The sequence below is a fragment of the Brachyhypopomus gauderio genome, chromosome 19, assembly GCF_052324685.1.
Source record: "Brachyhypopomus gauderio isolate BG-103 chromosome 19, BGAUD_0.2, whole genome shotgun sequence".
Taxonomy (NCBI): Eukaryota; Metazoa; Chordata; class Actinopteri; order Gymnotiformes; family Hypopomidae; genus Brachyhypopomus; species Brachyhypopomus gauderio.
Window position 1 is genome coordinate 10,774,916 of NC_135229.1, and position 17,313 is coordinate 10,792,228.

Sequence of the window (17,313 nt, forward strand, 5' to 3'; positions counted from 1 at the left end):
CTGGACAAACTGGACAGTCTGTCTCTTTACAATCTGTTCCTCTCTCTTTCCTTCTCAGCTAAAACCGACGAGGTGATTAAAGCAAAGGAAAAGAAAGAAGAGGAGGCAAGAAAGATGAAAGAGGAAGGTAAGTCCCCCATGATCACATGACCCGTCCCCCCATGATCACATGACCTGTCCCCCCGTGATCACATGACCCGTCCCCCGTGACCACCTGACCCGTCCCCCGTGACCACATCACCCGTCCACCATGACCACATGACCCGTCCCCCATGATCACATGACCCATCCAACATGACCACATGACCCGTTCCCCAATGACCACATGACCCATCCACCATGACCACATGACCCATCCTCACCAGCACATGTTCCCACAGACATGGTTTAATGGCTAGTGAAGTGCTATCACCAGTAGGGAGAGACAGACAGACAGATAAACAGATATTCATCTAGACCACTCTAAGTTCAAGGTCATGACTTGGTCTCATTTGAAGAAGTGCTGTCACATTAAAGGAAATATGTGTACTGATGGAGATAAAGATGGAGGGGGGAGAAGATTAGAATATTCCAGATCAGCATGGCACCACTCAGTGACAGGTGAATTATACACACACACACACACGGAGATGGAGACGTTAAAGTGCGTGGTGTTGCAGATAGTAAATATCCCACGTCCCCGAGGCAGATCTGCACACACACATTTAAATGAAGTCAGGAGCAATTTGCTAGAGACCTACAAAATGTGATGGGTGTAATAAAAGCCTTCAGATTCCATAATGAAATTAAGTCCAGATCTGGTGTTGGGCAACCCTGAATGAGAAAATGAAATCTGGGCTGGTCTGATTACAGTCCCTCTGTGGTGTGGGTGTGTGTGTGTGTGTGTGTGTGTGTGTGTTTGTAGGGGAGTGTGCCCTGGGTGGGTGGATGTTTTATGTGTGTGTGGATGTGTGTGTTGGGTGGATGGATGGAGGTGTGTGTGTGTTGGTGTGGGGGATAGAGCTTTTATGATCATTCACATATGCTTTCTTATCTGCCTGACTGGATTTCAAACAGATTGTTGTTCATTGCCCTGATTTAAATCCTTAGTCAAGTTTATTCTAAATGTTTTGAAGTTTAAAGTAGCTCCAGAGACTCTTGTTTAGTACTGTGTCCTGTCTAATGCTCGTCAGTACCTACGTCAAGTCCTGCAGTTTCCTACAGTTTTCTAGTTTCATTTTCCTCTTTCCTCTGTTGCTCTTCACTTTCCTGAACTGTGACGGACTTAATAAACCACGTCTGTCATCTTCATCTACCATCATCTTTGGCTTACTGCCCAATTACCGCTACGTACGTTTTTTAGTGTGATGTGTCGCGTAGGGCTGTGGGGCGTTTTGTCGTGGGGTGTTGGGTTACGTTAGAAACTAACGTCTTCGTCATGCAGTTATTTGTGTTTCCAGACCATCAGTACCAAATGGCTTTAACCAGCTTTAACCAGCCTTAAAATATAAATGCTTTGTAATAATTTATTAGTGACTTTTAACGAAACTTGTGATCAGAAATGCCGAGGCATATTTTAGCCCCGACGGAGGCTCATTTTTAAAGATGAAGAAATCAGCGTTGTTAATGACAACAGCAAGGCGTTATTTTCTGAGCCTAATTGCTTCGAGCTGCTTAGGGTGTATCAGTGGAGGTGTCTGAATGCTTATTTAAAAATATGAAGTCAACACATCATACAGCTTCAAAGGAAAATCGCTGTTTGATACATTACTGAGTAATTTACTAGTGGCTTTCAGCTTTGTAGGAGACACAGAACCATTAATAGATGTAGACTCAAAAGAATTACAGTGATGTGTATTTACATTTGAAAATCATGCCTAAAGTCTAACTGCGTTTAACTGGTTGATTTTGACTTCTAGCTTTCTTTGTCCCGTTTAATACAGTGCAAACCATGAGCCAGCCATGGTCTCTGTGTTCCTTGAGTTAATATATTGTCATATTGATCCGTTACACTGATGTTATATCATTTATCCTCCGTAACGGATAACTACAACTGTAGTGCTGTCACTGCAGGTCGGCGGTCGTTTGGCCTCTGACCCGGATTGTATGAGAAAAGTACCCAGAATGCAGTGGGTATTCAGGCCCCTGAACCGGTGCTGAGTGCTTGCACAGTCCTGATGACCATTGTGGGCCGGCAGAAGTCTTGACGCCCATAGACAGCAGGACCCCACACAGCTTCTACTGTGTTTCCATCACGTTGAAGCCCGTAGATGACATCATTCACGCCGATTTGAAAACGCCCTTGAAGGTTCTAACACAAACCGTATGAGAGCTGACACTGAGCTTGGCCAAAGCTGCTTGTATCTCCTTCAGGATCAGTTTCACTGGGTATTAACGGACCGGCTGGATATCTGAAGATCCAGTGATTACGCAATGTGCAAAAACAGACCGTAGGGGGCGGGCCAGCTCGCACTGAACCAATCGGTGTGCTGCGTTCAATCACAGCTGATCTTCACAAGACACGCTGCTAAAACAATATTGAGATGAATCCATATGCGTCAGCAAAGAGTCAATTCACACTGACATCTGTAGCAGGGATTAAGTTTGTAAATGTGACATCCAGCTCACAAGTGAGTATGTTTGCATGTATGAATCACTGCATATAAATAGAAGTGATATGTTGCACAACGGCTATTAGAGAGGGTGAGAGGCCTGGGTCACCTGGGACAGTCTGAGAGGATGAGTGTGAGAGGATGAGTGTGAGAGGATGTGTGTGAGGATATCACACCAGGCAGCTGGTGCAGTACAAAGTTCTGCCACTGATTTGATCTGCAACTGTTTTCAAGCCATTTTAACAGCATCTGTCCTGGTCAGGTGACCTTGAGCACTGTCATCACAAATACAAGGTTTTCTCACTGCTAAATCACCAGAACGGTCGCCTGAAAAAACAAATTGCAGTTGCTGTGAACACTTTGTCACATTTCTGGAGATAGACCTTCGCTTGTGATGCACCAGGAATGTTTTTACGCCATAAAAGAATGCAACAAACTGCTTTTTCGTGATCGCTCCAAAATCTTTATTTAAATGGAACGATTTTCACATGAAATAGTCAGGATCTGTCTTAATGCCAGGAGTCCACGATGCGTCTCATGCTCATGAACCTTGTGCTGCCTGTTCCCATCATCTCCCTGAAGTTCCTGTACTCTCCAGGACCGAAGTACCACATCTTGCCCCTGTAGTGGGGATGCTCGTACATGAGCCAGTGGCCGTCCATCACGTGACAGGACCCGCAGCCGCCGGACCAGTGGTAGCGATCTGTGAAGGACTCGCAGTCATCCGTCACCTCCATCATCTGGCCCGTGAAGTTCTCCTTGTCGTAGACCCTCATTCTGTAGTTCCCCCTGTACTGTTTGGGGAGAGAACCGTGCACATCAGTGAGGGCCGACGCTGTTGTGACGAGTCCCCGTAGGACCCGGAGGACGTTGCTTTACGGTGACGTCGGAGCGGAAGGTCCTACCACGGGGATCATGCGGCAGGACCTGGGCCAGCTGCTCCACCCCCACAGGCCCATGCAGTCTGCGTACTCGCCCCTCCTGAGGAAGTGCCGGCCGCCCGTGTAGTCGCTGCGGTCGTAGACCATCCAGCAGCCGCTCTCCACCCTGCAGGAGTGGCAGCGGCTCAGGAAGGGGGACGTGTCGGGGCAGTCGCCGCTCCACTCGTGGGAGCGGCCCAAGAAGTTCCTGTCCTCGTAGAACACGATCTGATTTGGGGGTGAAAAGACGCCGTTGGACCTAAATTGCGTCAAACAGAGTGAGAGCGACGGTGGAAACGAGCGACGCTCACCTTGCCCATGGTGTTGGAGTCTCGTTGGTCTGGGTGGTGCTTCGGATTCCCAAATGGCGAGCTGATGCTGGAACTGGGCTGAAGCTCTGGCATTTATACCCGAACACCAGCCAAAGAGCGTACGGAGCCTATTGTGAAAAGCCCTGACCAAGCAGCTCTGAGCTGGGGCCCCAGGTGACCAAAGAGCTTTCAGGACACTAGCTTTAGGGCGGCTGCTGTAGGTGACACAATGCAGCCGTGTGTGCGTGTGTGTGTGTGTGTGTGTGTGTGTGTGTGTGTGTGTGTGCTCTCCTTTCACACACATCTCGCAGGCCCCTGGGTTTTGTTGTTTTCTGGTACTTTGTGCTGCCTCGCAAAATTCCTGGTTGGTTTTTGTTTTTGCACATCTTGATTCAAGTTATAATCCTAAATAGATATTATTTAATCTTTATGGATTTGTATGGCTTAATCTTTTGCAAGGAACGCTAAGCAAAATCTATTAACCATTCCACCCAGACTACATGCATATTCAAATAAACACAATTTTGTTTTAAAGGGTGGTGTATATCTAGGACTGGCCTGGCCTGTGATTTTAGTCAAAAATGGCTGGAACTTTGTTTCTGTTGTGAATGGAATGGGTGTGTTGAAAAGAGCAGGTCTAAGCTTTCACTTCCTGCTGGCCCCACTGTTATCTACTAGCTAAATGCTAATATTTGAATATTATACTAGTAAGAAAAAGCATGGTTAGTGTGTGTGTGTGTGTGTGTGTGTGTGTGTGTGTGTGTGTGTGTGTGTGTGTGTGTGTGTGTGTGTGTGTGAGAGTGTGTGAGAGAGAGAGCAATTTTGGTTTCAACTATCAATCAATATTTAATATTTTGTTACATTTGTTTGTCCTTTACTTAAGACTATAACTGCAGGGAAACTGCAGTGTTGCATGGTGCCTTTACTGCAGTAGGGCATCTGTATAGAGTTTTAACTAGGCCTGTCACGATAACAAAATTTTCATAACGATATATTGTCCCAGAAATTATCGCGATAAACGATAATATCGCAGTGGCTCCGCCCGTGCGCGAGGGCGTCACGTGCTGTCGATTCGCGAGGTCGTGCATCTCCAGAGTTGCCAGAGTTCCAATCTCTCCCCCCCCCACCCGTCAACAACTTTGGGCTTTGGGCTAGTTTAGGCTTCTGAGGGACGGGTTTTACACTGACTTTGTGAGGGAAATTTTTGTAGGACCTGGCAACCCTGTGCACCTCTCAAATTTTGTTACTTCGCGCACGCCGCGCGTCAGCGCAATGAACAAAGTCATGTTTGCAGGATTCATACATGTTTAAAAGGTGCAATTCAAGCACTTGTACGTCACTTTAAAGGTCCATTTTAATAATACCCAGCATGTTAAACTTAATTAAGTTAAATCTTCATATATATATATATATATATATATATATATATATATATATATATATATATATATACTCGAAATAATTCGCTTTATTTAATGAATGTACACAGGAAGTGATATATGGAGAGGATTCCCAAAAACAGCAAAATAAGCTTATTTAATGGATGTTTATTTTCAAAACGCCCAATCTTAACGTCTTCACGTTCTCTCATGTTTTGTCCTCGAATTACAAGAGGCTCGTATTTGTTAACGTAATACGAGAGAACTGTTCAGTCAGACAGATATTTGTTGTGAAACGAACAAATTCCAGCACTTTTCAAACCTGAAACACAAAAGCAACATTAAAGTTCGTCAGGTAAATGTTCATTCCCCTGTTTTTGAGGGGTGTTTCTTATACTACCACATATCGTTTCGAACAACACTGCAAAGAAAAGCAAGTATAAACGCTTCCACCGTTCGCGGAGGTAGGCGACGGTCACTATAATAAACAACCACTAAATAATGTGATAAAAATTGTTTCGAATTGTTTCGAATCATTTCGAGTCCTATTAGCCTCGAATACGTTCGCGAACACGTCTCCACGTGTATGTGTGTGTGTGTGTGTGTGTGTGGAGGCACTGTTATTGACGCATGCGCTCTCCGTGTACTGCACTCATTTCCTAACCTGTAGATGTCGCTCTCTGATCACAGATTCGTCTTCCCTTAAGGGGGGAGGGTGCCTTTCTAAAATCTAACGTAGTTGCGGTTTACTCTCGTGTAAACAAATGTGCGCGGAAACCCAATGGCCAATTATCGACATCAGCAAAAATAATCGCGGTAAAAAAAATTGTTGTACGATAAGTCGATAATGTAATTATCGCGACAGGCCTAGTTTTAACAGACCGGTGTCACGTGTTAACTTTACATCTCTATAGACTGCTCTTAGACCAGTATCTCACATTAACTTTACATCCCTACAGACTGCAGATAGACTAGTATCTCAGACAGACTTATGCTTTAGGCCAGGGGTGCCCACAGTTTTCAGCTTGCGAGCTACTTATAAGATGACCCAGTCAGAAAGATCTACCGGTGTGGCGGCGAACGTAATTTGTTGAGCGGGGGGGGGGGGGGGGCGGGCGGCGAACGTAATTTGTTGAGTGGATTGCAGATTGGCTACCGTGAATGTCAATCAAAATACAACCGTCAGTGCAGATGTGCGATTCATCTACTACTATTTTATGTGACGCGATCTACGCACATTCCTTCGCGATCGACCGACACTTCCTTCGCGATCGACCGGTCGATCGCGATCGACGTAATGAGCACCCCTGCTTTAGGCTTTCTGAATCCATCCAGGGTTTGTACTGGTCCTTGAATTTTTGGCTAATGTACTTGAAAATGCTTGAAATTGTAACTATTTTGTTTCACAACAAATGTGACTATCTGGCTACTCTCTTGTATTACGTTTATAAAATCAAGTGGGAATTTTTTTTTGAAAATTAAATTACCATTAAAAAATATATGCTAGCATTACATGCTAGCTAACCTAGCTACCAGAGCAAATCCTAACCAAACTAGCATATATTTTAAGTATATCTTAAGATAGCTAGCTAGCTAGAATACGTGAAATAGAATAGCTAGCTAACCACAGAGTCCCCTGTCTCCCACAGTATCTCCTCTCTCCTACACAGTGTTAGTCAGTCTGGGCTCTATTCTTTATGCTGATGGCATATATTCTGAAACACTTTTTTTATTGGCTGCTGACCATTCGGACCCCACAGTGTTGCGCTTTGCAGTCTGAGCTTGTCAGTATTTCTGTGTGGCTCTCTGGATTTGGCTGGTGAGGAGTCCTGCTCGTTGGCTGGTAAGGAGTCCTGCTCGTTGGCTGATGTGGAGTCCTGCTCATTGGCTGGTGCGGAGTCCTGCTCGTTGGCTGGTGAGGAGTCCTGCTCGTTGGCTGGTGAGGAGTCCTGCTCGTTGGCTGGTGAGGAGTCCTGCTCGTTGGCTGGTGAGGAGTCCTGCTCGTTGGCTGGTGAGGAGTCCTGCTCGTTGGCTGGTGAGGAGTCCTGCTCGTTGGCTGGTGAGGAGTCCTGCTCGTTGGCTGGTGAGGAGTCCTGCTCGTTGGCTGGTGAGGAGTCCTGCTCGTTGGCTGGTGAGGAGTCCTGCTCGTTGGCTGGTGAGGAGTCCTGCTCGTTGGCTGATGTGGAGTCCTGCTCGTTGGCTGATGTGGAGTCCTGCTCGTTGGCTGTTGAGGAGTCCTGCTCGTTGGCTGTTGAGGAGTCCTGCTCATTGGCTGTTGAGGAGTCCTGCTCATTGGCTGTTGAGGAGTCCTGCTCATTGGCTGGTGAGGAGTCCTGCTCATTGGCTGGTGCGGAGTCCTGCTCATTACCATGAGCACTACAGCAGGATCTGGGGCACTTGAGTGGACCTGGACTGGCTTTGCACATCCTGCGTGATGTCATCAAACATGGCTGCTGTCAGCTTCCTTTCCACCTTCCCTGTTCATCGCCAGCAATGGACACAACATCCAGAGATCAGCAGTCAGCAGTAGAATAAATGTTTGTTAGATGGGAATGGAAAACAATGCAATGAGCGTGACGTTTAGGAGTGAGGTTTAGGAGGTCCAGTGGTTTGTCCTCCTTTTCTTCCGTGGAAATCCTGTCCCCTACTATAGACGTGTAGTGCTTCAGGCTGGTATGTCTCCGTCAGGCGAGGCTTCGTCTCCGTTTGGAATCAACCTATTCCCTCCCATCCTCTCTCCTCACAGTTCTTTCATTTTCCATCCTTCCTTCCTTCCTTTATTTATTTATTTATTTGTCTGTTTGTTTATTTATTTATAAAGTAACATTGTCTAATGCCGGGAGGCTCAGCCCCTCCTCTCGCTGCTGTTATCGAGGACAGAAATAGTCGTGCTCCGAGTGTCTCTTCAAAGCGTCCCTCCCCGTCGAGACCCTACTCCGCCTCCCACTTCCAGGAAAGTTCAACATTGAGCTGGATGCTGTCAGATCAGTCCTCCAGGGCTGGCCACCACCTCCCTCAAGCCCCGCCCTCTCTCAAACCCCACCCTCCCTCAAGCCCCGCCCTCTCCCAGGCCCTCTGGACAGGAGGCTTCAGCCCAGCCACAAACGAGCTGCTCTGCATAAACGAGCAGAGTGTGATGGGGGGTTTTTTTTCGGCCGTGCTGGATCGAAGGGCCGTTTGATTCCTGCGTGCGTGGAGAACAGCGCCGTGTGCCTCAACCTGCTCCCAGCGAGGATCAATACTTCGCCTCCTGTTCATCGTTTAACATAACCACTTTCTATTGAAACTAGAAAGGAATGCCAGCATCGCTGTCAAAGGCCGCTCGCCGTTTGAAAATCCACAGAGAAAAAAAAAAAAAAAACCCTCCGAGAGAAACTGCGCCAAGATTTCTCCCTCTATTCTTGCAAATGTGGTTCTGACACTCTGGATCTCAGCAGTGTGAAGAGCTGCGTGTCAATGGGGAGGAGGTTCTACAGCTTCCCTCACTCTGCCCCAAACCGGCCCAGACCGGCCCAGCTCAGGGTGTTTCTGCCCCAGACCGGCCCAGCTCAGGGTGTTTCTGCCCCAGACCGGCCCAGCTCAGGGTGTTTCTGCCCCAGACCGGCCCAGCTCAGGGTGTTTCTGCCCCAGACCGGCCCTGCTCAGTGTGCTTCTGCCACCATCACCACTGTGAGTCACAGTCACGTCTTGGCTGGCGAAGTTCTCACGTTTTCACCAGGGCGTCTCATCTGCAGTCTGGACCAGGTGTCCATCATCTGCTCCATATGGAAATTAGTGTCAAACCCTTAACACACTCACCTGCTTTTCTTTCTCTTCCCTCCGTCTTCTTGTCTTTCTTTATACGTTTTTATCGCTCTCACTCCCTTTCTGTGTGTGTGTGTGTGTGTGTGTGTGTGTGTGTGTGTGTGTGTGTGTGTGTTGGGATTGAGCACATTGGTCCTCTGCCTCGTTTGTGTCCCAGTGGCGAGTGTGTTGAAGGGTCTCAGTGTAAGCCTGTCTCCATAACGGCCTGTCCAACCAGATCATATATTGTAATAAGGCGTATAATAGCTTTTAACCCGTATCATTAGAGCCAGACGTCCTGTGAGCCGCTGCCGTGTCTGAGGAAAAGGGAGAGTGTTTCTTAATTATGCTGTGTGTCGTGTGGCTCACGGCTGCAGGTGTGTAACTGTCTGTGTGTGCCTGTGTTCCGGAATTATCTGGCCATTAAATATTCACGTGGGATTTGCAGAACCCGCACACACACACTCACACACAGAGAGTCTTCCCCCGTTTCTATTAACACCTCATCTCACTCTAACAAGCCCTGTTGTCAATCATGAGGCCCTTAATACCAAGGAATAGGGCTGTACTGGGGAGAGAGGGAGAGAGGGAGAGAGGGAGGGAGGGAGAGAGGGAGAGAGGGAGAGATGGAGGGGGGAGATGTCTGGAGTGATGTAGCCAACAGCCGTGTTTATTTGTCACCAGGAAGATGTATAACCTAAATTAAAAACCGGCGCAAATTTTATTGAATTTCCCTCTGTGACCTTAATTAGATACTTTGTTGTTAGCTTTGCCAGTATTTCTGCTCAGTTGGGATGTTTGACTCAACAGTTTGTTAAGAAGACCAAGTGTACGATATTCGCTTGTGCTGTCTGATAAACCAGTGCTGTCTGATATAAGCCTATTGTGGTTGATACCAGCAAGCGCTGTTCGTTACTAGCCAGTGATGTCTGATCTAAGTCAGTTATGTTATACAAGATTCCTGTAGCTTAGTAGTATTCTGGTTCAAGGGCATCTTGAATTCTGACATATCTGCTATCTAGTAATGAACCTGAAAATGTCAACAAAATGAACAGTAAAACGCAGTATTAAAAGGAACATATCACCTTAGCTCAATACAGCGTAATTGTTAAGTGGAATATAACGCACAAGATGGCTGGATTGATCTGACCTGACATTGATGCTTGTGCTAATCTGACCAGAAATCAAATTATTTGACCTCGGAGCCCAACGACGCAGACTCCAACTGGACTGCTGTTAAATATTTAGCGCGCTCGCGTCATGAATACAGATGCATCACAAATTAGAATCTACAGATGAGCGACCTCAACACCGAGCCCCGGGGCCGAGAGGCCCTGCTCCGCCTCCGACACCTTCATTACCGCCGCCCGCCAGCGCCTCTCGGAGGACACGCGGTGAAATGCGACACCTGGTAAACATCTTTCGGAAGTCCTCCTCATCGCTCGGTGTTGAGTCAGAACGCAGTGACTGCAAGCTGTTTTCCACACGTGAGGGTTTTTAAGCACTGAAATGATTTTAGTCTAAGCTAAGAGCTCGCGGTTGTCTCACGGTTGTCTCACGGGTGTCTCACGGTTGTCTCACGGGTGTCTCATGGGTTCTTCGCTTGGATAGTGCTGTTGGGTGTTTCTTGGCTTCTGGTGGTGTCACAGGCGTCCTTGTACTCACCCAGAGCAGGAAATGGCCCTCGCTGATGTATTGACTTCCTGTTTTCCTCAAATGGCGACATCCTCACACATTAGGCTGGTCACCTGTTGGATCCCTCCCAGGTTTGTACTGGGACAGGCATACAGACCTCACCAGCTGTACTGGGAGGCAGTACTGGGCCCGGCCTGCTGTTACTGGCTACCACACATTAACAAAATGTCAGCGTCAGCACCATGGGGTATGGATATTGAGCGTACTAAAAGGTAGTTACAAGCTTGTAATGCTGGATACTCATTGGCCAGGCCTGAGTTAGCAGGGCCGTGGTGGGAGCCCGTGCCGTTGGAACGAGACGCTGGAGGTGTTTGCTCTCTCCCTCACGCCTGTCCATCGCTCCTGCGTACTGAAGCGATTAGTTATGCCTGGCCTAGAAGCGCCTGAATCAGAGCTGTGCACCCGGGGGAAATAAATTTGGCGGAAAACCAGTGCGAGAAGATTTAATTATCACGCGGAGACCTTTTCCCCCAACAGAGCGCCCCCCCCCCCCCCCCCCCCTCCCCCTGAACCTCGGAAAAGCGGGGGCGGGGTGAGGGGGGGTACGACCCACAACGCACTGCGGTCGCAACTGCTCAGCCGTCAGCCCCTCCCACTCCTCACTACCACCACCGTGAGCCTTAGCAATTACCTTTTTATTGATTTTTCATCACCGTAAATTTAAAGTTAAACCCCACCCACCCTGCTTTTGAAAGGACATAGTGGGTGATTAAGTGCCCCGCCTACAGACCAGCTCACCAGCCCCGCCTCCGCCCCGCCCCTCCCCCAGCTCCGCCCCCTTGCTTCAGTAAGAATGAGGGGCCACGTGGTGTTCCTCATCTTCACTGTGTCTGCCAGACCCTAAAAAGCAGAGCAATTTGTGGACGAATCCACAAGTGTATACATCAGTCACGGTTTGCTCTCCTTCTTAAATGAATACAGTTCATGTTACAGGAGAGAAGTAAAGCTTAATTTGCTGTTTTTGGGAGTCCTCTCCATATATCACTTCCTGTGTACCCTGTCCAGATATCACTTCCTGTGTACCCTGTCCAGATATCACTTCCTGTGTACCCTGTCCAGATATCACTTCCTGTGTACCCTCTCCATATATCACTTCCTGTGTACCCTGTCCAGATATCACTTCCTGTGTACCCTGTCCAGATATCACTTCCTGTGTACCCTGTCCAGATATCACTTCCTGTGTACCCTGTCCAGATATCACTTCCTGTGTACATTCACATCAGGTAGGTCACAGGTAACACCTCTACTGAGTATAAGACACACATATGTGCTACGTTTGCCTCTGGTCTTCTTTTAGTTAGACAAGGTCAACCCTGCCCAGGGTGTGTGGAGGGGTGTGGGCCTGGGGGTGGGTGTGGTTTCTGGGCTGGGGGTGGGTGTTTGTTGTCATTAATGCAACCCTCATTCACTAGTACATACCTACACACACCTACATGCATTCACACATGCCACACACATGACAAGAAATGGCTGCACTCGTGTGTGTGCGTGTGTATGAGTGTGTGTGTGTGTGTGTGTGTGTGTGTATTTATGGTGTGGGATAAAGAGGGGTTCCTAAGGGCATAGTGTTAAGAGTTGTGTGTGGGTGGTAGGCTCATTTTCACCTCATCAAGTAGGGACTGGTGGTCCTAAACACACACACACACACTCACTCACTCATTTACTTGGGTAGTTTGGCACCAGCACAGAGCCTCTGTGATTGGGTATCAGTTTGGGACACTTTGGGGTGAAAGGTCGCTCTGCGGCCAGACAAGGCCACCAGCGGGTAACCGTAGTGACCACATGTGTAATGTCACTCAGCGAGTCAGGCTCTGGTGTAACCCGGGCCCCGGGTGAACTCTGACCTCTGGAAGTGATCACAGGCTGCTTGGAGCTTGTGCTGGTCTGTTTCCCTAGAGTTCCAGCCTGGAGTGAACCCTCACCCCCACCCTCACCCTCACTCCCACCCCCAGAACGCGTCCAGGTTCTGGATGGTTCTGGTTCTGGATGGTCCAGGTTCTGGTTCCACCAACCGCGGCCTGCTCCGCCTCCCCGGCACACACAGAGCCTTTGATTGGCTAGGAGATAGATAAGCTCCGGCCCCGGCGATGAAGAGGCCAGTGTGAGTCTCTAGAGTGAGAAGTGGTGAGAGTCACGCAGGAGGAAGGAGTGTATGAGGCGGAGGAATGCGGGCGTGCCGTACCCATACCGAGTTAGCCGCATCCCATAAAGCATTGGGGCTCCGGAGCCGCCCGTGCGGGGCAGGAGGGGTCACAGCGTGTAAACCTGCCCCTTCTCCTGCTCTCCAGTGACATCATTTTTATTTTAAAGACCTGCTCCAATTAAGTAATTAGTTGCCGTGTTGTTTCTGTAATTGCAGAGTTATTTATGAAACAGCCGCTTAGCAACAAACATAGAGCTCTGCACTTTTCCCTGTTCCCCTCCCTCATTGATTTAACCCCTCTCTCCATCTCCCCAACCTCCATCTCTCTCTCCACCCCCCCCCCTCCTCCACCCCTCTCTCCATCCACCTACACCCCTCTCTTCATCTCCCCCCCCGCCTCCACCCACACTCTCTCTCTCTAGCTCTTTCTCCCTCTCTCTCTGTCTCCCTCTCTCCCTCTCTTCCCCTCTCTCTGTCTCCCTCTCTATCTCACCATCTCCCTCTCTCTCTCCTTTTATGCTGTTTTCTAAAGAACTTTAATGTATCTTTTATATGACAACTGGCCCGTAGCAGATCTACCCCACCCTCTCTGGAGTGTGTGTGTGTGTGTGTGTGTGTGTGTGTGTGTGTGTGTGTGTGTGTGTGTGTGTGTGTGTGTGTGTGTGTGTGTGTGTGTGTGTGTGTGTGTGTGTGTGTGTGTGTGTGTGTGTGTGTGTGTGTGTGTGTACTCCATAGTGGATATCCATGATCAATCTGCTGTTATTGTATTTGTTTTGTTAGTGAATACCAGATAATAATAATGTATTGCATTACTGTAGCAGCAGGAATGACGGGGCCATATATGCACTTAAAGAACCCAGCTACCATTATGAGAACCGTACACACACACACACACACACACACACACTGTCAGAAATACATGGGCTTTGATACAGTGCAGATACTCAGGGGCATCTGTGTCTGTGGACGGTCACCACGCACAAGCACAGCTGGAATGTATTACACAGGAGAGTACACACACACACAGTGAACCATGTACACACACAATCACACACACAGGCACATGCAAGTACATGTGTGGACACAGTCACACTATGCATGTACATACACACGTAATACCATGTATACATACCAATTACTTGTATAAACACAGTCAGTCACGTGCAGTCATGTGCACGCAGGCATACACAAGCACACTCATGCACTCTCACACACACACACAAGCACACTCATGCACTCTCACACACACACACACAAGCACACTCATGCACTCTCACACACACACACACGAGCACACTCATGCACTCTCACACATACACACACGAGCACACTCATGCACTCTCACACACACACACGAGCACACTCATGCACTCTCACACACACACACAAGCACACTCATGCACTCTCACACACACACACAAGCACACTCATGCACTCTCACACACACACACAAGCACACTCATGCACTCTCACACACATACACACACGAGCACACTCATGCACTCTCACACACACACACGAGCACACTCATGCACTCTCACACACATACACACACAAGCACACTCATGCACTCACACACACACACACACGAGCACACTCATGCACTCTCACACACATACACACACAAGCACACTCATGCACTCTCACACATACACAAGCACACTCATGCACTCTCACACACACACGAGCACACTCATGCACTCTCACACACACGCACGAGCACACTCATGCACTCACACACACACACACGAGCACACTCATGCACTCTCACACACACACACGAGCACACTCATGCACTCTCACACACACACATGAGCACACTCATGCACTCTCACACGAGCACACTCATGCACTCACACACACACACAAGCACACTCATGCACTCTCACACACACACACACACACACACACGAGCACACTCATGCACTCTCTCACACACACACGAGCACACTCATGCACTCTCTCACACACACACGAGCACACTCATGCACTCTCACACACACACACACACACACACACACACACACAAGCGCACTCATGCACTCTCACACACACACACACAAGCACACTCATGCACTCTCACACACACACACACATGAGCACACTCATGCACTCTCACACACACACAAGCACACTCATGCACTCTCACACACACACACAAGCACACTCATGCACTCTCACACACACAAGCACACTCATGCACTCTCACACACACAAGCACACTCATGCACTCTCACACACACACAAGCACACTCATGCACTCTCACACACACACGAGCACACTCATGCACTCTCACACACACACGAGCACACTCATGCACTCTCACACACACACACGAGCACACTCATGCACTCTCACACACACACACGAGCACACTCATGCACTCTCTCACACACACACACTAGCACACTCATGCACTCTCACACACACACACACAAGCACACTCATGCACTCTCACACACACACACACAAGCACACTCATGCACTCTCACACACACACACACACACACAAGCACACTCATGCACTCTCACACACACACACAAGCACACTCATGCACTTTCACACACACACAAGCACACTCATGCACTCACACACACACACAAGCACACTCATGCACTCACACACACACACACGCACACTCATGCATTCTCACACACAAGCACACTCATGCACTCTCACACACACGAGCACACTCATGCACTCTCACACACACGAGCACACTCATGCACTCTCACACACACACACACAAGCACACTCATGCACTCTCACACACACACACAAGCACACTCATGCACTCTCACACAATCACACGTGCACACTCATGCACTCTCACACACACACAAGCACACTCATGCACTCTCACACACACACACACACACACACACACTCATGCACTCTCACACAATCACACGTGCACTCTTGCTTTTAGCAAACGTTCACCAGTACAACTGTAATGCTGGTTTACTGGTTGTCCTGGTTAAATCGGTAGGTCGGCCCAGTGCTCCTGCAGGGCGTTTGTGCAGGTGCACTGCTGTGTTGGGCATGCGGGACGCTGTGCTGTTTCATAGTTCTGCCGTTCTGCCGGCCCAGCTGGGTCTCCTCAACTGCACCTTCACACTTCAGCTCACACGCAGCTCCTCGTCTGTTTGTGTTCAGTCCACATTCCCGGTCTTGACCCAGACCAGGTTACCCACAGGAATCCTGGTGTCACGCCATAAAAGCTCCCCATATGTTGGGTGATGTTGAACTCCTGTGCTTGGTTCCCACAGGTTCCTGGGGATCGGGGTGTTCAGGAATAGGCCGTGTGTGTGCAGGTGCATGTGTGGGACACGCCCCTGACGCACTGACACGCCCCTGTGAACCTTACAGTTGGGGCGTGGCTAATCTCCTAATGGGCGGGGCAATGTCAGGAATAGGCAGAGCTAATGTCCACACAAACATATGTGCACAACCCCCCCCACACACAGAAGTGTGTGTATTTGTGTGTGTGCGTGCGTGCGTGTGTGTGACTGTGCTCAGCTCTGACTCTTTGGGGACGCTGGTGTGGAGTGCAGATACATGTGAATATGACCCCACATGGAAAAGAGAGGACGGGCATATCACATCTCTGATGAAGTCCACAGCACTCTCCTACTGTGGGTGGATGTTTGGGTGTGGGTGGATGTGGATGGATGTGTGGAGTGGATGTTTGGGTGTGGGTGGGTGTGGGTGGATGTGGAAGGATGTGTGGAGTGGATGTTTGAGTGTGGGTGGATGTCTGGGTGGATTTTTGGGTGTGGGTGGATGTCCAGGTGTGTGGGTGTGGGTGGATGTTTAGGTGTGGGTGGATGTGAAGGTGGATGTCTGGGTGTGGGTGGATGTCTGGGTGGATGTTTAGGTGTGGGTGGATGTGAAGGTGGATGTGTGGATGTGAAGGTGGATGTGTGGGTGTGGGTGGATGTGAAGGTGGATGTGTGGATGTGAAGGTGGATGTCTGTTGTAGGGATGAAGGTGCATGTATGTACGATCCGGGTTCAGGTGGTTTATCAATTACACAAGTCACATGCAGTTCTCTCCTTGTGTCTCTCCCTCTCTCCTTCTCCCTCTCTCCTTCTCCCTCTCTCTCTCCCTCTCTCCCTCTCTCTCTCTCCCTCTCCCTCTCTCGCTCTCTCGCTCTCACCATTGAGAGCTCATTTGTCAAGGCCGGCATCAGTAGGCTATTAGTTATGCAAATATTGACATGGTGCTTTGGCCTGCTAGCCATCCAGCGAGATCAGCGTATCGATGGTCCTAATAGCTGCTCATTACACACTTGATGCATTTTCAGGGATAACATCAGTAGCTGTCAGCCACGCTAATCAATGCAGTCAAAAACGATTCCCTGACTCCCACCGTGCGACTCCTCCACTCGGTTAAAGCGTCTCCTCGCTCTCCTCTCCCAGACGGGACACGCTTTAGACGCCGTGGGACGTGTGGGAGCTTTAGACGCCGTGCGGGAGCTTATCACGAA

The 17,313-nt window shown here is 49.0% G+C and overlaps 2 protein-coding genes across 4 annotated transcripts in view; one reads left to right on the plus strand and one right to left on the minus strand.

Moving 5' to 3' along the window:
• The window catches only part of rsrc1 (arginine/serine-rich coiled-coil 1), a 119,633-nt gene that overhangs the window by 92,878 nt on the left and 9,442 nt on the right, over nucleotides 1-17,313 (plus strand). For all 3 annotated transcript variants that reach the window (XM_076981005.1, XM_076981007.1, XM_076981006.1), the window contains exon 7: nucleotides 59-127. In XM_076981005.1, coding sequence (XP_076837120.1) covers nucleotides 59-127 — 69 coding nt within the window. The remainder of the gene's footprint in view (nucleotides 1-58; nucleotides 128-17,313) is intronic.
• LOC143482609 (gamma-crystallin M2-like) lies at nucleotides 3,101-3,859 on the minus strand. Its single transcript, XM_076981008.1, has 3 exons — nucleotides 3,823-3,859; nucleotides 3,497-3,739; nucleotides 3,101-3,385 (listed from the first exon to the last, which is right to left on the minus strand). The coding sequence occupies exons 1-3, from the start codon at nucleotides 3,829-3,831 to the stop codon at nucleotides 3,101-3,103; spliced, it is 537 nt and encodes a 178-aa protein (XP_076837123.1). The 5' UTR covers nucleotides 3,832-3,859.